The 25,286-nt window shown below is 36.5% G+C and overlaps 1 protein-coding gene across 1 annotated transcript; it reads right to left on the bottom strand.

Moving 5' to 3' along the window:
- Positions 1 to 3,672: 3,672 nt before the first annotated feature.
- LOC101413296 (lysine-rich coiled-coil protein 1-like) lies at positions 3,673 to 5,214 on the bottom strand. The gene has a single exon (XM_058307315.2). It carries the CDS (start codon positions 4,951 to 4,953, stop codon positions 4,183 to 4,185), a length of 771 nt encoding a protein of 256 aa, XP_058163298.1. The 5' UTR covers positions 4,954 to 5,214; the 3' UTR covers positions 3,673 to 4,182.
- Positions 5,215 to 25,286: the final 20,072 nt, after the last annotated feature.

Here is a 25,286-nt window from a genome sequence, read left to right as displayed (position 1 = left end):
AAACTGTTAAGCCCCGGCCAGCGGGGCAGGGAACGGGGACTTGTGGTTGCGTGGAGGAGAATGGTGAGACAGGAGACGCGAGGAATGACAGCGAGACAGGGTGAGGATCAAGCTGCAAAGTTTTATTGCGAGAACAAAGCATTTATACTCTTGGGAAGGGGAGGGGTAGTGGGAGGGATGGCGGTTAGGGATTGGCTATTGCTGTTGCTGGGGGAAGTGGCAGGGTTTAGGGAACAAAGGAGCAGGGAGGGAGAAGAACCAGGAAATGGGCTCCGCTCTGGCGGCCATGCCATTGGCATTGCTGATCTCAACGTATGCCCGCACCAATTGTCCCCAACATCTCCTCCCTTTTTGTTTTATTAAAGGAGGCTAGCTGAGGGAAGCAGAGGCCTCATTTCCCTGATGTAGACAGCTCTGATATCGATTGCCTTCAAAGGTAAGGAGCGGGTACCTTTCACTGCTCAAGGCCGAGAGGCCTTATGGGGCAGTCCTCAGCCTTATGGGTCTTACGGTTGCCCTCAGCTGAGGGAGGTTTTCTGGGCCTTACGGCTGCCCTCAACCCCTATCGCCCTCACCCTGAGAGTTTTTCTGGGTCTTACGGTTGCCCTCAATCTCTCGAGGTTACGCAGGCCAAAGATGGAAGGTTTTGATATAAGCAGCGTCGTACCAGATGCTCGCATACTGAGGGGGGTCTGTGCCTGCTAGGTCGAGGCTACGCGCAGTCAGCCTTACCTGTCATGGGGAAGTGTGGCAGCGAAAGGCCACGTCCCTGTCTTAGGTTGACTGAAAGGCTAGCCAAGTTGCCCATCACTGACTAACCAGCCCGGCGCCTCGTTGGGAAAGCAATCAGGAGCAGAGCAAATCCCTATAAGAATGAGGCGTGCTTCTCAGAGAACAGTCAAGTTAATTCTTTGACCGTCTCCTGCAGTGCTTTGCCACGCACTCAGCAGCTTAAGGCAGAGGGGGCCATATATAGATGGTCTGTTGGCATACCTTGATCAGCAAGGTGGAGCCGGTGGTAATGCACCTGAATAGGCTTGCCGAGAGCGGAGTCAATCTGGTCCTTAACCAACTGAATGATTCTTTTTGTGGCCCAGGGTCCAAAAGATAGTATGAGGAGTATGGTAATGAATGGGCCTAGTATGGGGAGAATGTAAGGGAGAATCCCATTAAATCCCCAAGAGTAGTTTCCCTGGGTTTCTCTTTCTTTTTTACGTTTTGCTAACCCCTCTCTGACCCGGGCCATATTGTCTCTAATAATGCCAGAATGAATAACATAAAAGCAACACTCTTCTCCTAGGGCTGCGCAAAGTCCCCCCTCTTTAAGAAAGAGGAGGTCTAAGCCTCTACGATTCTGGAGGACGACTTCGGATAATGAGTTTAGGGAGTTTTCTAAATGGGAAATGGAGCTTTCAAGGCGGGTTATGTCTTCATCGACGGCTCGCCTGATAGAGGAAAAAGATGTTTGTTGTGTAGTGAGAGCTGCAATTCCAGTGCCGGCTCCTGCAGGACCTAGAAGTGAAGCAATTGTAATGGCGATGATAACTTCTCTCTTCTGTACGTAGGTTGGTAGAAGGTGACGCTGCCAGGAGTCAAAGAATTTGTTATCATTGTGAAAATAGATGCGGGGGAGTATGATGGCGAGCACGCAGGTTTCTTTGGTATTGTTAAGGGTTTGGACGCTAAGGCATGGAGTGAGGCCGGTGGAAGAACACAGCCATTTGGTATTATTGGGAGGTATAAGAAATGTTGCATTTGGCTGAGGAGTGATAGTAATATTGCAAAGGGTATGCATGTATGGGGCAACAGAACTTTTAATTTTAGTGACACAAAGTCCGTTCTGAGAAACCGACCCGACCTTTAGGCCAATTTTCGTTCGATTCCAATTACAGGAGGCGGGATTGCTGTTAGTGGAGGTTTGATAAGGGGCATTAGTGGCTATGGCCTCATAGTAGGGTGACGCGGAGGAGAAACATAACCAGCAGTTTTGGGTGAGGTTGGGATTGGAGGAGTTTAGGGTGTCAAACGTAGCATTAAGAAGGGATATAAGTGGGTTTACGGGAGTAGGTGACCAGGGTGGTAGAAGAGAAGAGGAAGAAGAAGAGGTAGATGTTGTAGTATGAAGGGAGTTAGTGGGAGCAGGAAGGGGATTAAGAACTTGATTGGGACCGACTGGGACTGGGGGTGGTGATGAGAAGACTTGATTTTTCTTAATAATGAAAAAGGAACCATAGTCATAATCGGTCATGTAGAGTCGTATTCCCCAGGTACGGCCATGAAGCCATTGGATGTCACTGGGATCTTTTACCAGTAGAGTGATGTTAGGCCACTGGGGATTGACCAAGGAAAGGTGAGGGTACCGGTTAGGGGCTCTGGGCCATCCAAATGCTATGGTTTCGTACCCCCAATGGGGACAGTAATAGTGCGCGGGATCGTGGCAGGAATGCGAAGAAGAACCTGACGAAGAAGGGCAGATGTAGTAGCCTGATATAAACTTGTTGTAGCGGCCATAAACTTGATCTCTGCCCCGATCCCTTCCCCAGCAGCCATGCTTGTTATTATGCCCCCGGCAGTTATATTCTTTGCTAGATTCTGTGCAGGTCCAATGATTAGCAAGAGCACAGGCGTGTATAGTAAAGGATGGGGGGCCTGGGGTGACACTGTAGGAGAGGATTACTTCTTCCTGCCAGAGGCTTACTGTCCAATTAAAAGGCTGATGGCTGGGGTTGGTGAGTGCAATGGGGAGTGTGAGGAAAAGAAGGGTGACGGTTTTGAACAAAAGGAGGCTTGGTGAAGTCATTATGGGAGGAAGATAAGGAGTAAAGCATAAAAGAGGATAATGAACAGAAAGGCGATGGAGAGTAGAATTCGTTGGCCGAGGTTCCAATCTTCTGGGGCGATAGTGGCTAGACAGATGGCGGAAAATATTGTCAAGAAGGCAAAGGTTATGAGGAAGAAATAAAGTATTAAAGGCTGTAGGGGAAGTGAGAAGATCATTTAGAGGATAGGGTTGAGAATGGTATGTTTAAGACAGAAGCATTGTGGTTTGTAGGAGACTGCTTTATAAACAAAAGAGAATGAGGGCAGTAAATATAGTAACGATATATAGGAAGATGACAGTGAGGAGGAGTCTTTGTTTAAGGTTCCAATCGTCCGGAGCAACAGTGGCTAGGCCGATAGTGAGGGGTGTTGCTAAATAGACAATGGCTGCAAAGAAAAGATAGGGAATCATTGGGAGGGCGGATACTTAAGGTAGATGCATTACCGGGAGGCCAGGAGAGGCAGAGGCGTTGTTTGGAGCTGCTCGGTTGAGATGAAGTGTCTTCACTAGGTGGACTTAGAAAGGCTGAGTCACTTTTAGTTGAGATATGATGTCTTCTTGGAACACCGAGGAAACGATAAGCACAAGAAGCTATTTTGATAAGACAGACTTTCTTTGTATACTGACTATTGAGGATAAGAACTTTTACCAAAACAGATTAATGGTGAGAGGCCTTGAGAAAGAACAAAAATTTTTAACCTTGCATCAGCGTACTACTTTATACTAAAGCCTTTAAAATTTTATAGATAGACTCATTAAATTTTTTTTTTTTTTTTAGAAATTAGAACTTTATTATAAATGTTTCCAGAATATAAACTGATTTTATATCAGGATTCTTTGATAACTTTTAAAACTATATGTAATCTAAACTTATTATAATATATCTCATTTTTCACTTTCCAACCTATAAAATAGTGCAAGTTAGATTTAACAAAGAAAAAAAAAATCAGTCTAAGTTGCTTCATAGAGAAAGCCAAGAAACATAAAAATACCCCACCCAAACTAAAACAAACTCAATCAAGAAATAGATACTGCAAAGCCTATTAATCCTCCAATTTAAAATAAATGACCTCTGAAGGGAAAACAATTCTACTATCACAGCAATTTGATGAATAAAAGTAGAGTCACTCTCATTAAGGGAAATTATATGTAAGAAAAATGTAATAATACTTCTAGAGAATGAGGAAAAGTAATTTCCATGTTGGGGAGCAAGCATATGAAATACTTTCTGTTCACGTGGCCTTTGTTAGAGGTTGAAGTACCTGTTAATATTAGAAAAGTGATATGAACACAAACTTCATGAAATCAACTCCTTCAACTACTTTTTTCAATTCAACTTTGGGAGAACCAAATAAATAGCTTCAAAATCCGAGGATAGACTGGTCCCAAAGCATTTCCTCCTCTGTCCTTTCTTGGCCTTGTTCTTTTTTCTCTTTTCTACGCTTACGTTCCTCTTTCTTAGAGGCTACATCTCGGCTTTTTTTCTCTTTTCGATTCTTAATCTTTTCTGTACTGACACTGACTGTTTCCACCTCTTCTTTCTTTCTTTGGATGCTCTTGTGTTTGTCTAAATCTATTTCCTCATAACTTTTTTTCCTCTTATGCTTGGGCTGCTCCTCCTCTGGTTTTTCTCTGTCTTCTTCCTGGTGCCTTTTTCTCTTCTGATATGTCTGTTTGTGACTGGCTTGATGGGAACTGGTACTATTTTCTAAGGAGAGGTGTTTGTAAACTCCAGATTCTACACTATATGAGCCACAATTATATTCTTGCTGACTAACGTGCAGGGGTACTGGTTTTTCTGAGTAGTCCCTGGGGAGGTGACAGTAGCTCAGAGAGTCTGGTCTCAGTCTGCTGTCATGATCTGGTAGCCACTGAGGTAAATGGTTTTCCACTGCTTGTGAAATATTGTATGATCTTCGGTAAGTCTGGACAGTTTCAGATGGGAGTCTTTGCTCAAACATTCTATATCTGGGTCTAGAGTCAACCTCTTCTTTGTACCCATAGGTTTCTATATAGTCCTCTCTCATCTTTCTGAAACAAGTCTTTGGCTCTAAGCCTCTGGCTTTCTGCACTTTGATATAATCTTCAAATTCGTCTTGAAAAGAGTCATATGTTTTCTTTGAATGCTTCATTAGGTTGACAACAAGGGATTCTCCTTATCAGGCTGAGAACATGGTGGAGAAATCTGATCATATTTGCCCTTTATGTGCTTCAGATTTTTAGCATGAACTTTCCCCACACAGTGAGACTGGGCCACAACTGGGGAGCCAAAAATCATGATGCAGAGATTATAAAATCTATTTTTGTCCAGTATTCCACTCCCATTCACCTCAAATTGGGAAATCCTTTGTGATTCAAACCGTAGCTATTCCATATATTTTACAAAGGCATCTGTGAAAAGTTTCAATCTTTATTCATTTGATGTGGTATCTTCTCCGAGGCAGGGGCGGGTGTCTACAAACTACCGTCCCCCTCCCCGCCAACACCGCCGGCCGGGACACGAGCCGGGGTGGAGGTCTCATTAAATTTTATTTAACTTTTAACTGTAAAAATTCCTTTTCTACCAACCTCCTGCAGTTTCAGTATTCAGTCAGGTTTTGTCCCACACTCTACTCTTTCCAATAATCAATCATTTTATCTCAGGACAAAATCATCTTCTGTTTCCTTAAGAATAAAAACACATTCCATATAGCCTACATACAAAGTTATCAAGCAAACCTTTTATAACATAATACTGTGAACACTAAACAAGCTTGTTAAAATAATGAACTTTTCTTTAAATACTTAGTAGCACGCAATATCAGAAACAGTTTTCTAGAAGCAAGTTGGCAGGGGAGGCTGGTTGCTGCCAATCTTTCCTGTTATAAAATTACCTTTTATTATTATTATCATCAATTCAGTTTTATATATATATTTAAGAATGACCTTTTGGAATTAACCATTTAATACCTTAATATAAACAATGCTTTATTAAACCTTTTATTATTATTTATAACCATATAGACTATTGAAGATAAATTTTATCTTTACAGAACACATTCCCTTACATAAAGTTATCACAATACCTTTTACACTTGCTGCATGCAAATTAAGTTTCAAGAGTTTATGAAAAATTAGCCATCCTACTTTAGGACAAAATACGCCTTTTTGCAAAACTTATTACATTTCAGTTAGCATTTTCACAAACTTTTAACCTTTTTAATATTCATTTAAGTTTTACATTCTTTATATTATTCTGTGAAGAAAAATAAGTTATTCATTTTAATCTAGGCAAGAACAACTTTTTATGAAGACATACAGTTAATTTTGTTAATTAAGACTTACAATTTTTATTATTGTAGATATCTTATTAACATTTAAACTTATGTATTAATATAATAAACTTAAGTATTAATATAAGCACTTATTTAATTTTTGGCCATCTGAATGGAGCTCTTTTAAAGATTTCTAGTAATTTATATTTACCATCCGGAGGTATCACAATATACATTGACATTGAACGAACAGACAGGCAAACACAGAACAATTACAACACATTAACAGAAATATATAATTTATTTACAATCGACTTATAATTCTTACTCTCCTGGTATAGCTGCTTTTAAATCCTCTGTTATATAGCATATCATAGATTATACCCTTGAAGATTTCTTCTGGACTTCATGTTGCCTGTAATATGAAAGCTTGTGCTTGGAAACATTTTTATTAGTTATCAGGAATCAGTTAAAATAACTTGAGCAGCATGAATGTAGTTAAGTTTTCATTTTGTAGTTTAGACAGACTATTAACACACATTTTTGGATTATTACTGTAAGATTAAACTGAGACTTGAAGTTCTGGAGAAAACTATTGATTTAAAATGGGAAACTTCTTTCAGACTTTGATAAAACTTGGTACCAATTTTATTATCTTGGTTAAGCAAGCCAAATCAGAACTAGAATGGAAACAAAACAAAACAGTACGATTTGCCTACAAAATTTGAAAAGGGTTATTCTGGCCCCTGCTTAATATTAGTGAGGGAGGAGGGAGGGCAGAAGTGAGAGCAGCTTAAGATTACAATTTACATCTTCATTGGGAGTTTCTGGGTTATTTTCACAGACCTCATCCTCGGGGGAGGGGGTAGAAGGAGTAGAGGGTTTATTATCAAAGGAAATTAAACTGAGGGGTGAGTTTGAATGTAAGTGATGGGGTTGCGAGTGATGCTCAGACTTTTTATTGCAACCCGAAGGGGGTTGAGAACCTAATTTTAAAGCAGTCTCCCCTTCTGTAACTAAATTCTTTATATCAGGAGGTTGGGGGGGAGTGATTCCTAGTACATCTTGTACTAGCCGCCAGTAGCTAAAGGCGGTGACGGGGGACCCTTCTTTTTTACCACAATTCCTTGCGCCTTGAGTGCTTTCTTTATCTGACTAAATACAAATTATGTTCGGATTATGCCTGTCCCATGGTGAATAGAGAAGTGAAATTTAGTGAAAACTCTTACCTTGAGTTGCTCTTCCCAGGACTCCCTCCTGGACGGGATCCTTCCCGGATTCCCGGACTTCTGCGCCGCTAATGTTGCCTCTGCATCGGCCGGAGTGAAGAGAGCTCTCTATCTTGGTGAGGGCAGCGGTTCTCTCTCACACGCAAACCAAAAAGCCCCACGTTGGGCGCCAGCTGTTAAGCCCCGGCCAGCGGGGCAGGGAACGGGGACTTGTGGTTGCGCGGAGGAGAATGGTGAGACAGGAGACGCGAGGAATGACAGCGAGACAGGGTGAGGATCAAGCTGCAAAGTTTTATTGCGAGAACAAAGCATTTATACTCTTGGGAAGGGGAGGGGTAGTGGGAGGGATGGCGGTTAGGGATTGGCTATTGCTGTTGCTGGGGGAAGTGGCAGGGTTTAGGGATTGGCTATTGCTGTTGCTGGGGGAAGTGGCAGGGTTTAGGGAACAAAGGAGCAGGGAGGGAGAAGAACCAGGAAATGGGCTCCGCTCTGGCGGTCATGCCATTGGCATTGCTGATCTCAGTGTATGCCCACACCAATTGTCCCCAACAACAAACAAACTAAAAACAAACAACAACAACAAAAAAAAACACTCACCTTCATTGGAGGTTCCAGCTTGTAGCCTGCCCTACAGAATTCAGAAATGCCAGATTTCAGAATCACTGATTTTAAGATTCTGGCTTGCAGCTTGATATGTGGTGTTCAGAACTGTCAATTCTAATGCCATGTGAGCTAATTCCTATAATAAATTGCTTAATCATATATACTGTCAATTCTGTTTCTCTGAAGAATTTGACTAATAACAGTTAGTTAGTCCTACCAATATTAATGGTGGTTTTCAGGAGTGAAGAAAAAATGATATAAGTTCAACCCTAGGAATGCTATATGCTATCACATATGGATGTATATGTGTATTCCATTGATATTGGTTTCATGAAGGATCTCAGATAATATGCATACTATGACATTAAGAAGAAGGAAGGTAAAACCTGAAAAACTTGTTATAAACCTAATGAATAGTGAATAAAATTTGTGGCATATTATTATGTTCTACATTCCCTATAGGATATACAAATTTATTATACCACAGAAAATACTTCTAAACATGCCTTTGGAAAAAAGAGTAGCTTGAACTTAGAGTATTTAAATCTTCATCCTCCAAATATGTGGTAGGAATTATTATCTTTTAATTTTAAAAATTTCCTCCATACTTCAAAGAGATAGTTTCAAGTTTTAGCTCAATACATGAATCTGACATAAAGACTTTCTGTGAGTAAGTTTGTTCATCTCAGCAAAATCTTTGTAGAGCAATAATGAACATCAGAGAAACTGCAGTGCATCATTTAACACAATTCAATCTTTTAGACTAACTTGAAATAGAAGATGAATTACCTCTTTTATTTCTAGAGCAGAATCCCCGTTAAAGTTTCAGATCAATAAAATAGAAAGTGAGAAAAAATAGACATCATATTTATATATCTTTACAGATAAGTTGTATTATAAACACCTCAAGTAAATATATTTTTTGAAAAATTTGAATAACCACTTAAACACATACTACTGAAATATAGATGTCACTTGAAACAAAGAGAACCTGAAGTTTAGGTAGTGGTTTCTTGTATGAGAATTGAAGTGTGATAAGACAGTATTGTTGGAGTTTGCAATTAATCTTTGTTTCTGGTCCTTGACCTTTACTCTAACATATACATGACTAAGAGAAGGCAAATATACTCTTCATGATCCCCAGTTCCGTTTTCTGAGAATCATTGTAAAGAGTCTATTCATTTTACATTGCCTGAGGATGCAAAGATTGCAGGCAATTGTCACAGAGCCAGAGAGACACACTTTACTGTCAATATCTCAGGTCACCTGGAAGTTCTACCCATTTCCACTGTCATTTCATTCATTTTCTACATTTTTTTTTTCACTTTATCCTCATGAGATTTAATTAAACTTCTTAGATAGATGTTTTGTATTTGGGAAGTTCAGTGCTCTAAGAGCAAACCACTCTTACCAAGTATTAGCTAACATTCATTAATCTAACAAACTAAAAGTCTATATACTATGCATACTAAGTTTAATGACACAATCAAGTATTATGGAGAAACTCAGTAAGTTTTCTATAAGTTAAAACTACAAGTTCAAATCTAAATTGGAAGTACAGGCTTAATCAATTAGATTTAATCTAATATGAAAAAATACCCTATACATTGCAATTATTAAATAATGAATCTATACTAGCTATCCTTTACTTTAATACAAAAATAATATTAACATGCATTTAATGTCCCACATCATGTTTGTATTTATTAACTTTGTAAAGGTTAAAGATACCTATCAACTAAAAAAAACACGTTTTGCTAGCAATTTGGAGTTATCCTTGCAAGAATTTAGCTTTATTGAGGAATGAGACAATTTCTTTTATATCTCATTCCATAGTTACCAATGATTTTGAGTGGGGTAAAGACAGAACTACAGATATTGTAGAATGAGTTCTTATGCTAATATATTTTTAGAGATTTGATCTGAGATTTTTAATTCTGACTACATGGCAATGTACATGATCTGGAAAGCCTTTCTTTTTATATATTTTGGAAGTATATAAAAATACTAAGATATATAAAACAAATTTAAAAGCATTTCTGATATTGAAAAATGAAGGAAAATCCTTCTGAGACCACATGAAGCATGTCATAGATAATATGAAGATTTCTGTCCATTTAGATAGTTCATTTGAATAACTTTGTGCTGAGAGTCTGATCCCTTAACAAAGGGAAGAAATGGACTGGGGATATGGCTACAGAGTAGGAAGCTCTAACAATCAGCTTGTCCCACAGGGCAACTAATAATCAGCTTAGATCATCTGTATCAACTGTTTGGGGGATTCCAGAGGCCAGAAGAACATAGTACACCATCCAGGGAATAACAGGAAGAGGAGACAGGCCATCTGCATTGAAGATTCCTGAGTAGATTCCTTCATATTGCAGAGGTGGTCACCCAACCCCCACTGGCGAGGCAAACAGCCTCTGGACCAACTCTGCAGTTGGAAGCAAAAACTCTATTTCCCAGAAGCAGGGGAGGGGAAGTGGTCTGGCACCAACTACAGCTGTTGATTGGCAAATTTAGCTACCTAGATTCCAGTCTTGAGCACAGCTGAGGTTTAAACCTGCCAAACTACCAAGAAGCCAGCACCATTTGTGCTGTCTCCATTCCTGGAGGAATGGAAGCAGAGGTGACTAAAACACACCTGTCCCCTGGGGTGGTAGATATCAGAATCCAGCATGCCCAGTTTGAAAAGACACAAACTGGCTTAGATCCCCATATAGATCCCCATATCTAGCATGAGTGGAAAAAGGGTGCATTTTGAACCCTGGAAGCATGAGAGGAGTGTACTCTCTAGCAGACAGAATCACCCAGCCCACCTTGAAAGGCTGCTATACACTGGGTGCCCCAGAACAGAGAGAAAGCATTAATGCTTTCTCAGGCAGGGCAGGCATATTCACTCCATCCACCTTAAAAGGACCAGGGCATACTAGGCAAAAGTGACCCCTGGAAGGAAAGGAAACAAGAGCCTTTCAATAACTCTTTCTCAATACAGTGCAGGCAGAGTCACCTTTCCCATCTGGTGGGGTAGGTGCCCAGCACAGGAGGTGACAGTTGATCAGAGAACTCAGATCTCAGGGAATGGGAGCTGTGCAACAGTTTCATCCCAGATAGATTGGCAAACTCAACCTCAACCATGCCTGGCCAGGAGCTAAGCCAGTTGAGAATTAAAGGCACCAAATAACATTAGGGCAACAGGGAACAAATGGATAAAAGTGCTTCATGCTGGGTACTTTAAAAAGCCTAGACTGGGGGGGAAACATCAAAGAGAAGATTGGAGGTCTTTAGGGTCTCTTCTCTGGAATACATTGGTTTTGATCTATAATCCCATCATAGGTCCCAGAACCTTTTTAAACTGGGAAACCAGAGCTGGGAAGGTTGTCTCCAGGGGAACACTTCTACCAAAATTAGCCCTCCAGGAATAGCAGAAAGAGAAGGAAAAAGGAGTATTAAAATATACAAAGGTAAAGAACAAAAAAGAATAGCCTAACATTCAGGGAGGAAGAAAAGAAGAAACTTTAGCAAAAAAAAAAACACAAAAACCACAATGCATAAGGCGAGCAGTTGTAACTCACTTGGTTGAGCACATGCTTCCCTTATATGAGGTCCTGTGTTCAATCCCGGGCATCTCCTAATTTTAAAAAAATATTACAAAAAGAATAAAAGCCATAGGCTAAAGAGAGAATCTGAACACAGAATAAACACACAGACACACAGACACACACACATACAAACAGATGGCAAGCCACCAGCAAAAAAATACAAGCCATATTAAGAAATAGGAAGATATGGCCCAGACAAAGGAACAAATTAAATTTTCAGATGAAATACAGGATTTGAGAAAACTAAACACAGATATCCAAACAAATCTCCTTAATAAATTCAATGAGATGGCAAAAGAGATTAAGGATACTAGGAAGATAATAGTTGAACACAGAAAAATTTGAAAGTTTGCAAAGAAAAGTAACGTATCTATGGTAATGAAGGACATAATGGAGGATATTAAAAATAAATTGGAGGCATGTAATAGTAGATTTGAATTGGTTGAAGACAAAACAAGTGAGTTGGAGGACAGTTCATCTGAATTTGAAAAGACAGGAGAATAGAAAGAGAAAAGAATGGGAAAAAAGGAACAGAGTCTCAGGGAATTGAATGACAAAGCAAAATGCACAATTTGTGGTATGGGTGTCCCAGAAGGAGGAGAGAAAGGAAAAAGGGAAGAAAAAAATATTTGAGGAAATAATGACTAAAAATTTCCCAACATAAATATAAATACCCAAGAATGACAACACACCACAAGAAGAAATATATCCAAATAGACCTACTATGAGACATCTACTATGCAAAATATTAAATGCCAGAGATATGGAGAGATTTCTGAAAGCAGCAAAGGAAAAACAATTCATCACCTACAAGTTACACTCAATGAGACTAAGTACTAATTTTTCATTAGAACTATGGAGGTGATAAAGCAGTGGTGAGATATATTAAAGGTTCTGAAAGAAAAAAATTGCCAGTCAAAAATTCTTTATTTGGCAAAACTGTCCTTCAAAATAGAGGGTATGTTTAACGTCTTCAGAGATAAATAAAAACTAAAAGAATATGTCACCAAGAGACAGGATTTATAAGAATTACTAAAAGGTATGCTGAAACATGTAAAAAGAGACCTGGATATGAATGTTGAAATGGAGATTATTAGTAAGAGTAAGAAAAAGGGTAAAAAGATAGTAGTAAGATAGGTCAATGAAAAGTCAAAAAATTTAATGGAAGAAGTAAGTAATGCCTTTACTGTAAAAATATTAAATATTAATGGATTGAAATCTCCAGTCAAAAGACACAGACTGGCAGAATGGATCAAAAATATCAGCCATCTATATGCTATCTACAATAGACTCACCTTATTCACAAGGACACACATATAGACTGAAAATAAAAAGTGAGTAAAAGATAATTCACAGAAAGAATAACCAAAAAACAGCTGGATTAGCAGTACTAATATCAGACAAAATAGACTTTATTATCTATCCTGCTATAGCCCAGTGAATGAACTGGGAGAGAGTGCAAACTACAACATAAACTATAATTCATGCTTTGTAGCAGTGCTCAAAAATGTATTCATCAAATGCAATGATTGTGCCGCACTGATGAAAGAGGTTGTTGATATGGGAGGAGTGGGGGCATATGGGACCCTCTTATTATTTAATGTAATATTTTGTGCCATCTATGTATGTAAATAAAAGATAATAAAAAGGGGAAAAATTAAATTATTAGAGCTTCAAAAATCAACAACAAAAAAAACTCCTTTAAGAGATGAAGAATGATGATATATATTACTAAAAGGAACAATTCACCAAGAGGAAATAAGAATAAAAAATTGTTATACAGGGTTACCCAAAATACATGAGGCACATACTTGCAAAACTGAAGAAAGAAATAGATGTCTCTACAATAACAGTTGGAGACTTCAATACAATACTCTTATCTTTGTATAGAATATCCAAACAGAGGATAAATAAAGACCAAAAGAGCTTGAATAATATGATAAATGAACTAGACATCACAGACATATAAAGGACATTGTACCCAAGGCAGCAGGTTATATATTCTTTTCAAATGTCCTTGGATCTTCCTCAGGATAGACCATATTTTGGATCAAAATCCAAGTCTCAATAAATTTAAAAAATTGAAATTATACAAAACACTGTCTTTGAACATAACAGAATGAAGCTAGAAATCAACAACAGGTGGAGAAAGAGAAATTTCACAAATAGATGGAGGTTAAACAACACATTTGTAAATAACCAGTGAGTCTAAGAAGAAATCACAAGAGAAATCCATAAACATCTTGAGGCAAATAAAAATGAGAATACAAAATATCAACACCTATGGAATGTATTGAAGGCAGTGCTGAAAGGGAAATTTATAGCCCACAATGCTTACATTAAAAAAAGAAGAAAGTGCGTAAATTCAAAGACCTAAATGAACACCTGCAGGAACTATAAAAAGAAGACCAAACTAATCCTAAAGTAAGCAGAAGGAAAGAAATAAGGATTAGAGCAGAAGTAAATGAAATTGAGGGGAAAAAAAAGAAAAGATCAAAAAACCAAAAGTTGGTTCTTTGGAAAGATCAATAAGACTGACAAACCCTTAGCTAGACTGTCAAAGAAAGAAGAGAAAAAAATTCAAATAAATAAAATTAGAAATGAGTGGGGGTACATTATTACTGATCCCACAAAACATAAAAGAGATCATAAGGGTACCATAAACAACTGTATACCAAAACCCAGACAATGTAGATGAAATGGACAAAATCATGTAAACACTTATAAAACCTACACTGACCTTGAAGAAATAGGAGACCTCAAGTAAGGATATTGAAGTAGTCATCAAAATCCTCTCAAAGGTGAAACGCCCAGGACTAGATAGCTTCAGAGTTGAATTCTACCAATCATTCAAAGGGAAATTAATTTTAATCTTGCTCAAACTCTTCTAAAATTTAGAACGGGAAGGAATACTACCAAACTAATTTTATGAAGACAACATCACCCTAAAAACCCAAACCAGCTGAGATTGGGAAAAGGCAAGGATGTCCACTATCGCCACTGTTATTCAATATTATCCTAGAAGTTCTAGCTACAGAAAATAGGCAAGAATGAGAAGTAAAAGGCATCCAAATAGGAAAGGAAGAAGTAAAACTTTTACTATTTGCTTATGCCTTGATCCTATATCTAGAAAATTCCCCCAAATCAACAAAAAAGCTACTAGAACTAATAGATGGTTCAGCAAAGTGGCAGGATACAGATTAATATGAAAAAAATCAGGAAAATTTCTATATACTACAAAATGGAAATATAAGAAAGAAAATCTGGAAAAATATCCCATTTACATTAAATGCTAACATTTTCAGATATTTAGAGGAATAAATCTAACCAAGAACATATCCAGAAAACTACAAAACATTGCTTAAAGTAACCAAAGAAGACCTAAAGAAATGGAAGGACATTGCATATTCATGGATTGGAAGACTAATATCATTAAGACGTCAGTTCTACCCAAATTTGCCTTGAGATTCAACACAATTCCAATAAAGCTTTCAACGGCCCTTTTTACAGAATTGTAAAAGTCAATTGTCAGATTTAAGTGGAAGGGTCCTGAATAGCTAAAATTATCTTTAAAAAGAAGAATGACATTGGATGACTCTCAATTCCTCACTTTAAATTGTATTACTTAGCAACAGTGGTAAAAACAGTATGGTATTAGCTTAAAGTTAGATATGTTGGCCAATGGAATAGAATTGAGTGTTCAAAAATGGATCATCAAATTTATGGCAAAGTGATTTCTGATAAGAGTGTCAAGTCTACTCAGCTGGGCCAGAACAATCTATTCAACAAGTGGTGCATGGGAGAACTGGATAACCATATACCAAAAAAAAAAGAAGGAAGACCTCTACGTCACATCTTATACAAAAATTAACTCTAAATGCATCAAAAGCCTAAATATAAAAGCTACAACCACAAAACTAGAAGAAAATGTATGGCATCATCTTCAAAATTCTATGGTAGGCAGTAGTTTCTTAAACCTTACAGCAAAATCACTGGCAAAGAAAGAAAAAATAGATAAATTGGACCTTCTCAAACTTAAACACTTTCGTTCTTCAAAGCACTTTGCCAAGGAAGTGAAAAAGCAGTATGCTCAATGAGAGAAAATATTTGAAAACCAAATATCCTGTAAGGGTGATATCTATGTTATATAAAAAGATCACACAACCCAATGGTAAAAAGACAAGAAACCCAATTTAAAAATGGTCTAAAGACTTAAATAGACATTTCTCCAAAGAGGAAATACAAGTGGCCAAAAAGCACTAATAGGGAAATGCACATCAAACTTACACTGGTATATTATTTCACATATTATAGGATGGTCGTTATAAAAACAGAAAACTGTAAGTGTGGGAGAGGATGTGTAGAAATAGAAGAACTTCTTCTATTGGTGTGAAGGTAGAATGGTATAGCCTTTGTGGAAGACAGTTTGGCCATTACTCAAGAAAATAATTATAGAACTGCTCCATGGTCCAGCAATCCCTTTACTAGGAATATATTCAGAAAACTGAAAGCAAGGACATGAACTGACATTTGCACACCAATGTTCATAGCAGTATTATTCACAATTGCTAAAATATGGAAATAACTCAAGTGCCCATCAAATGATGAGTGAATAAACAAAATATGGTATATACTAGTAAGAAGTAATGAAATGGAGTGCATGTGGCAATATGGATGTACCTCGAGTACATTCTGTTTAGTGAAATAAGTCAGACACATATTGCATTGTCTCACTTATACAAACTACAATCATGAGTAAAGTCATAGAGTTAAACTCTAGAGTGCAGAGTAAGAGGAAATTGAATGTGGGTTGAAAATGGAGGTTGATGCTTAATGTATGTAGAATTCTTAATAAGCTACAGTATAAATGTGTGGAAATGAATAGAAATGATGGTGATGCATTACAGAGAGTATAACTGACACTGCTGATGTATAATTATGATCATGGCTGAAAGGGGTAGATAGTGGATGTAGTATTTCAATTGAAAGGGAGTTAGAAAATAATTTTGAATTAGTCAGTTAAAGGGATGCTGATGCAAAATACCAGAAATCTGTTGACTTTTATAAAGTGTATTTATTTGGGGTAAAAGATTACAGTTACTAGACTATAAGGCATAGGTTAATTTCCTCTTCAAAGTCTGCTGACATGTTTTGGAGCCATTGGCTGCTGACATTCAGCTTTCCTCTTCCTCATGAGGCTCGTGGTGCCAGCTTCTTCCAATATCATCTGTAGGCTGGGATAAGTCTTATCTCTCTCCCAAGGCTTGTTTCTCTCCAGGCTCAGCTGCTCTATTCTCTCCACAAGGTATGCTATAGATTATTTATCTCTCTAGGCTTTATCTCTCTCCCCAGGACTTGATTCTCTCCTCTTCATGTTCAGCTGCTCTGCTCTCTCCACAAGGTCAGCTTTAAATGATCAGACAAATAGCTCATCTCTCTTCCCAGGGCCTCTACTATGCCTAATAGAGCCTTTTCTCTTCCTCTGTGTTCTTCTCCTGTGCGTTTACTTCCAAAACTCCAACTAACTCTTCTGCCTTGTTTGTTTTCTCTCTGAGTCTCTGTCCACCAAGGGGTGACGTGGCCCAATCAAAGTCTTAATCATAATTTAATCAAGTAACCTCTGAATCCAATACAATCTAATGTACCCAGAGGAAAAGATCAGTTTACAAACATAATCTAGTATCTATTTTTGGAATTCATAAACAATATCAAACTGCTACAACATAATAGGGATTGTATAACATTGATTTTGGTGGTGGATGAAGATTGTGGTTAATAGTATAAACATAACAATGATCTTCCTTTACAAAGTATTTATATATGGTGATACATGGGAAAATTACAAATAATGTAACTTATGGATATAGTAAACAGTAATTTTGTAATATTTTTCCAGCAATGGCAAAGAAGCTATATCAATTCCAAAGGACAAGAGTAGTGGGGTTTAAGGGGTATAGGATTTTTCCTTTTGATTTAATGAAAACATTCTAAAATTGACTAAGGTTATGATAGCACAACCCTGTGATGAAAATGAGAGCCACTGAGTGTACACTTTGAATGGATTGTATAAAGCATGGGACTGTAAAACAGAATGAATTCTGTGGTAGAAGATGGACTGTGATTAACTGAACATATGAAAACATTCTCTCATGGACATCACAAGTATATAATAGTAATACAGCGTGTCATTACCCAGGTGGGTTGGGGGAAAATTCACCAAATATAACATATTGGCAATAGTTTATAGTGTAAAACAAATGATACTCTTTCATAGTTTGTAATAATTGTTTCACAACAAGGAAAGGTATTGGTGGTGGGCTAATGTATGGGAAACCTGAATGATGATATGCATGTTTGTTTTGTAATTTCACAGCTTTTACAATATAAACTTGTTGTATATGTATGTTCAAGTTTATCATGAATGAGAAACTTACATTAAAAAAATATGGACCGGAAGCCCAAACCAAACTTTTTCCACAAGGCTATGAAAGTGTGAAATCAGAAAATGAGGAAAATAACCCTAAGGAAATAGAGCAAAAAGGAAACTTGGCTCAACCCACTCTCGATAGAGGAAGCCAAATAATCCTTTAAGTATTTTTTTACTACAAATTGACTATCAAGAAGATTTACGGACTGAATTCATGCCATGTGTGCAGCTCCTTAGAAAGGAAGATGGGGTAGAGAAATATACTAGCAGAAACAAGAAAAACTTTCAAGCCAATTATTTAGCTTAAAATGATTCACAACTGCAATATATCAATAATTCTGACAAAATCATCATGCACATTTATTTGAAGGAGAAATCACACAATCAAGTCTGTTAAGGTGTTGAAGTATGAGGGGACAAACAACAGAGCAGTGTTGTCTTTTTCACCCATGTTCAAAATTGTGTGAACTTTACACAAAATACTTGGAAAAATCAAGACCAAAACACCTGCTTTCTTCCAGACAAAAATCTCTGGAGAATATGGTTCATATCAGGAAAGTTTTGCCACTGTTTGCTATTCACTTAGATTTGCTATTAACCTAGATACAGGCAGAGCTTGCAAACCACAGGCCTTAACATCAGAGGCAGAGAATTTTATTGCCTGCCAGAGACCAAAGCTCACAAGCAGCTTTGGGTGGTGAGCATTTCCCAATGAAAGAAAAGAGAGTCAAAGAGGCCAGGCCAACCAGAATTAGTTTATTCTTTCAAATAAGGAAACTCTACAAAGAAGAAAATTATTGGTTACTTCCATGGAAATAACAGAGCCAAACTATTGTATAAGTAATTCATATAATGTTTCTTTTTCTATTGGACAATTCAATGAAAGATTCTACTGCTGAGTGAATCACAAACACTAGCATAGCAGAAAAGATACTTCCCCAAAATAAACAAATAACAAGGGCTGTTTGCTGCACATCTATGTTCTTAAGGTTGTGAAATCTATAGTTTAGAAATTCATGGTTGAACCCAGAGAAGGCCCACCTATTATAGAGGACACTGTCACATCAGAGTATGTATATTAGCAGCAATTTCTAAGAATGGACCAGAAGGAATATGCATCAGAATTCCAAGGCCAGAGTCTCAGCCAGGAAATGGCTAAGCAGTAAAAGTTCAACTCTCAGTGAATTCACAAGTGTTCAGAGAATTGTAATTCTGTGGACCAGTTTAGGTAGCTGAAAATATGACGAATCATGAATAAGCCAATGATTTGGGGATTACGGTGTTAGTTGAAGATAAGAACACTTTAAAAAAAATTTTTCTAGAAATGAAGGCAAATAGAACTTTGGTTTCTAGTTATGGCATACTAGGTACAAAGCTCCCATTGAGGACACAGTTGTAACTTGGTCACTATATTTTTTTAACCTGCATGAAGTTATGACAGCACAAGTGAAACAATACAGAATTATGGAGATAAAATCAAGCAGAAGAGTTAGTGAAGGAAGATAAACCTTACATCTGGGATAGTTTTCCCATAAGAGCCTTGACTGGTAGGGATAAAGGGAAGAAAAACTGGAGTTCAAACTTCTAATCATGATCACCAATGAATTCCACTAGCTTTGTGTTAGGAGCCCAAATAATGAAGTCCTAAAAATATCAATCAACTGGAGGTAGACGGACTCCCAAAGTGATAGACACCTCCACATAAATATCTTGATTTCTCAAATAAAATAGCCTAATAGTGTTCTAGCAGCCTGCAAAAGGCAAATCCTTTATGAATGAATAAAATATTCTAAATTTGAGATTATTTTTACAATTTTTCTTTTACAATGTATTGTACTCAGTCAAAATTAATTTGCACTTGAAGACAAAGCAGAACACGATTGAAACACAAAAGAAACAAGATCCAACTAATGAAGTTATGGGAAGAAGACTTAAAATTACTTGGCCTTAATATCTTAAAAGAGATATGGTAGGATTGAGAATTTCAGCACAAAACTGGACAATATTTTAAAAAAAAAAGTGACTAGAAATCTGAGATTAAAAATTTAAAATCCGAAATCAAAAACTCAGTGAAATATGTATAATTTAAGAAATAGCAAACTGGAGTTAGGTCAAAAGTCAATAAAAGGACAAATGTTAAGAAACATAAGAAAGGATTAAAAAAAAAACAGACAGGATACAATGAAGAAATCAAACCTTTAATTGGAACACTGACGGAGAAGAGAGAATAATGGTTCAGAATGAATAATTATTGAGATCTTTCTAAAACTGGTCAAGGCATCACAGATTCAAAACACATATGGACCCAAGCAGGATAAATGACAGGAATCACAGCAAGCCAAATTCAGAATTAAGAAGGCTGAAGACTGGGGCAACACACTTATCAAGTTAAGCTTAATCCTATTTCAAGAATTTCTTAATTTTATTTTACCAGTTCTAATCATGGATCACCAAATCCTTACATGTGCAAAAGTTAATGGCATTCAGAGAAAGCACAATCCAGAGAAAGTCCAAAAGTCCACAAAGGTGACCTTATTATGGTCCAAGGATTAGGAACTAAAGCATAATACTTTATCAGATACATGATAGAGACTTAACACCTAACACATTTTACCATTTCATGTACTTGACTTTGAAATTTATGTTTCCTTAAATAAGCTTCAACAATCTAATTGAAGTAAATTTAGGATTTTAAAATTTATTTCTCTGCACTTTATCTATCAATATCTTAATCCTCTCCAAGACAATTGATGTCTGTAACTGAATAGAAAGTTGTATAAAGAAAGTAGTAATGGAAAAAGTAGTAATATATATTTCAAAAGTAAATCTAACTACAAAATGTATTATAAACTCAATGGTTTGAAAATTCATTTCGTAGTCTCTTAATTTTATTTTACTTAAAACATCTAATGATTTTCTTCTAATCAGAATCAATTTTGCTTATTTGCAGAGCAATAGCCTTTGCCTTTTTCTTAAGAGATATGTTATCTTTCTATTTTTAATTTATGTTTGTGTGCCTATTTTAATTATCTTTTCATCTATTTAAATATATGTCTCTATATTACTAGTGATATATTTACTATCTAATTTACACCTGCATCTGTAGGTGATTCCTGTCTTCTAGAATAATAAAAGCAAGTAGGAAGAGCATAGAATCCAGTCAGATTTTCACTTGGTATCAAAAATTGAATTAAGTCTCTCAAAAACTGAACATCTATAGCTGTATGTAAATATGACTATTATCTAAGTGATGTTTCATTTTCATTTATATGTTACATATTTTTATATAAACAGGCAATATCCCTTTTCTTTATAGGTTATAACTTGAGTATTATAATCCCTAGGGTATAGAGAATACTAATGCCATTGTTTATAAAAATTGCCAACACATTTCCTAGCACTTTATAGAAGATCAATAAATTTTAGCTCTAATTCTGTATTTGCATCAGCTTAATGGACTGATATGGGAGAGGATACTCATGCTGTTATTCAACATTTCATTCATTCTATTACATAACAGGAAGCAAAAAAAAAATGGCGAGAAGTGGTACAATGACAAATAACTTTATCTTCTTTGATTCATGCTCAGCGAGAAAACGCAATTTCCAAATATATTAAAATGTTGATTATCAGCTGTTACCCAAGTACTAATATCACTTTGTTTTAATATAAGGATTTTCTTTTGGGGTAGTGAGTATTCCAACTGTTAATGATCTCAAGAAATGCAACAATTACGACTCGAGGAAGGATGGAATTTCTCTGGAATTTTGCAGGTCAGTGATCAGAGAAACAAGGGCTTTGCAGGTATTTGCAGCTCAATTGTCTGGACATAGTATTCAGATTGGTCTTCCTCCTCCCCACATCACATGGCAGGGTATTGTCAAAGTATTGCCAAAGTATTTGTGTGGATTTAGGATTAAGGAATGATATTTGATTGATATACCCTTTAGAAATCATGGATTTAACACAAGACACTGCATTTAGTGGGGGTGGCAGTTAATCCTAAGCAATCATCAAAATCCAAGAACCCACAAAAGGACAAATACTATATGACTGCCCTGTTATGAACTAAATATATTTTGTGAAATATAAAAATAGTATGTGAAATATGAATATGGGTAGAATTGCATATATAAGGCCATTTTTCTTTGGAGGCGAAGAAGTGTAAGTTAATATAAAAAATTGGTAATATCAGACAAAAAAATACATTATACTAAGTGAAGGAGGCCAGACACAGAGTACTACATATTGTATGATTCCATTTATATAAAATATAAATATAATCAAGTTATAAAGATGAAATTAGTTTAGTGGTTGTGTAGGGCTATGGGATGAATGCTAAGGGGTGTATGAAGGCTTACTTTTTGGAGTAATGAAATTGTTCTAAAATTTTTGAGACAACGAATGTACAACATTGTGATTATACTAAAAGCCTTTGATTATACATTTTGAAGAGATCATATGGTATATGAATATATCTCAATAAAATTGCTTAATAAACAAATAAGTAATTGTGCAAGAATAGCCAGAAATATATACATCAGGGGAAACAGATTGAGAGGTGAGGAATTTTGTTTGTTTACTTTTTGTTTATTATTAATATTGTTGAAATAATGAAAATGTTTAAATAATGATTGAAGTGATGAATTATAATTATGTGATTATACCAAATACCATTGGTTGTATCCTTTGGATAAATTGTATGCTTTATTAAATATCAATAAAATTGATTTTTTTAGAAATGTTCAAGAATCATTGTAATTTCAACAGCAGAATACACTGCTGATGAATTCTGCTTGCTTGCTTTTATTTCCCTGTGAGATTGTTTTTACTTGTGTCATAACTTATCATAGGCTTAAATGTTTTTGATGCTTTCATGAGACAGGGGAGGCAAAGAAAGAAAAAACAATGCATTCTGGAAATAGAGAATGATGGAGTGAGCTAACTTAAATTGTTTTATTTAACTATCTGGTCTAGATTATATAGAATATTCTAAGAGGATTTTTTTTTAATGTAAAGGAAATGAAAGCTGAAGGAGAGGATGTGCAAATAATAGCAAACATTTATTGAGTGCTGACACTGCTTCCATGTGACATAAGTGTAGTATCTTAACCTTCATAGCAACTCTGGAGTCAGGTTGCTAATGTAAAGTTGAGAAAATGAGTCCCAGAGAAGTGTGGTTGCTTTCTGAAGGTCACAAAATTAGTAAAACACAGATTTTTTTTCAGTAGAGCAGGCTGTCTCCACCTCTGTGCTCTTAATCACTATTTTATACTATGTCTCTTTTTTGCTTTCCATTGAAATTTCATTCTCATTGATGTTTTTTAAGACTGCTCTGGTAGATTGAATTAGGAACCCTAATATAGACATGTTATTAATTCACTTTCCTGTGGATGTGAACCCACTGTAACTAGGATCTCTTGAGGGTGTTAGTTTAAATTCCCATGTGGTCCAATCGAATGAGGTTGGGTCTTAATCTGATTGCTGTGGACCTTATAAAGTGATAGAAACTGGTGGCAGAGAGAAAACCACAGGGAGTAGACAGAAATAGGAAGTCAATGGAAGTAAAGGAAAAGACATCACCAAGTGAAGCAAGGCAAGATATAAGTCAAGGATAGCAAGGATAGTCATACAGATAGAACACTAGGAGGAAGCAAGTCTTATAGCCAATAAAGTACTATTATTTACAATAAAGTACTATTATTTAAGCAAATCCACTTTATGGTATTTGTTAGCAGCTCAGGTGAAACTAAAACAACTGCCTGCTCATAATTGGGATGTAGAAAACAAATATGCTATATATATAACGCATATTTTGTTAGAGAAACATTGAGGGAACTGGTTTCTAATAACCCAGTTAATATCTAATAAGTAGTGAAGAAATATCTGACTTTATTTTTTATAATTTATTATCTTTTTTTAAGATACATAGGTCACACAAAATGTTACATTAAAATATATGAGGTTCCCACATATCCCACTCCCCACCTCCCCACTCCTCCCACATCAACAACCTTTCATCAGTGTGGCACATTCATTGCATTCGATGAATACATTTTGGAGCACTGCTACAAAGCATGGATTATAATATACATTGTAATTTACACTCTCCCCTAGTCCATTCAGTGGGTTATGCCAGGATATATAATGTGCTGCATCTGTTCCTGCAATATCACTCAGGACAACTCCAAGTCCCAAAAATGCCATACCTTCCCTCTTTCCGCCCTTGGTAACTCCCGTGGTCACTGTCTCCACATCAATGATACAATTTCTTCCGTTGCTAATGTCTGACTTCTTAAGAAGTAATTGGTTAATTATTAGGGAGTGTAGTCTGTACATTCTAGGTTTATCACAAAATATTCCAGTTTTCGGACCTTTAAAAATACTTGTTCAACTCGACAAATTGGTGTGGTTAGACCTCTGTGCAATAGTTCAAAATGTACTATCATTTTCAATTTTCTGCACAAAGTCAAAATGTTGTCCAATTCACTGAGTGCCAAGCACATTGACCATCTTCTGATTCCTACAAGCACTTTGTTTCATCAATTTTCTTGCTTTTAAATCCTGATACTAGCATCTTGATGGCCTGACTGTTTAACTTGTACAGTGTGGGATAGGTACAAATTAATACTTGAGAAATAGCCGTCTGATTTCTTCATTTGCACAGAGATTGCTGGTTGAAGGATATCTCCAGCTCTTTTTCCTATGGTGTGCCTATAGATTCTGCAATAAGAGTGCCAATGCTTATGCCTGTGTAATGGATGCATCATCTGCTTTCCATTTGTGGGTTGGATCCTGATATCTATATTAGCTCATTATGGAATATTTTCTTTGTTAGAGAAGTAGGTTTAGAGAACAATCATTCATAAAATACAGGGTTCCCATATACCACCCTATTATTAACAACTTGTACTGGTTTGAAACATTTATTACAATTGATGAAGCAGGTTTTTATAATTGTACAATTAAGGAGATCAGAAGATTTTGATGGGTCTATCTCCATAAGGTTTCTCTGAACTTCTCTGTGTTTTGGAATTTTGAATTGAAGTGTTAACTGCTGCCATTAATCAAGCCAGGCAAATTGATCACAGTGAATTAGATAAATGAATAACATCCTTCTCTAATTCTGTTACTACTCTTAGGTGCAAGGGTATAGTCCCGGATTAGAATAACAAACCTAAGAATGACACCTATTAATGAGTCTAGTTTCTATATAAGAAAAACAAAAGTGATTTTTTATATCATTAGAATGAGCCAAGAAAAAAATTTCTTCCCATTTATTTAAGATCAAAGAAATCAACTAAATTAAAAATTTAATCAGGTGAAAAAAAAGTGTTCCTTTGACTATTA

The sequence above is a fragment of the Dasypus novemcinctus genome, chromosome 2 (genome assembly GCF_030445035.2).
Source record: "Dasypus novemcinctus isolate mDasNov1 chromosome 2, mDasNov1.1.hap2, whole genome shotgun sequence".
NCBI lineage: Eukaryota > Metazoa > Chordata > Mammalia > Cingulata > Dasypodidae > Dasypus > Dasypus novemcinctus.
Note: the sequence above shows the minus strand (reverse complement) of the source record. Positions and strands in the feature narration are given on the sequence as shown.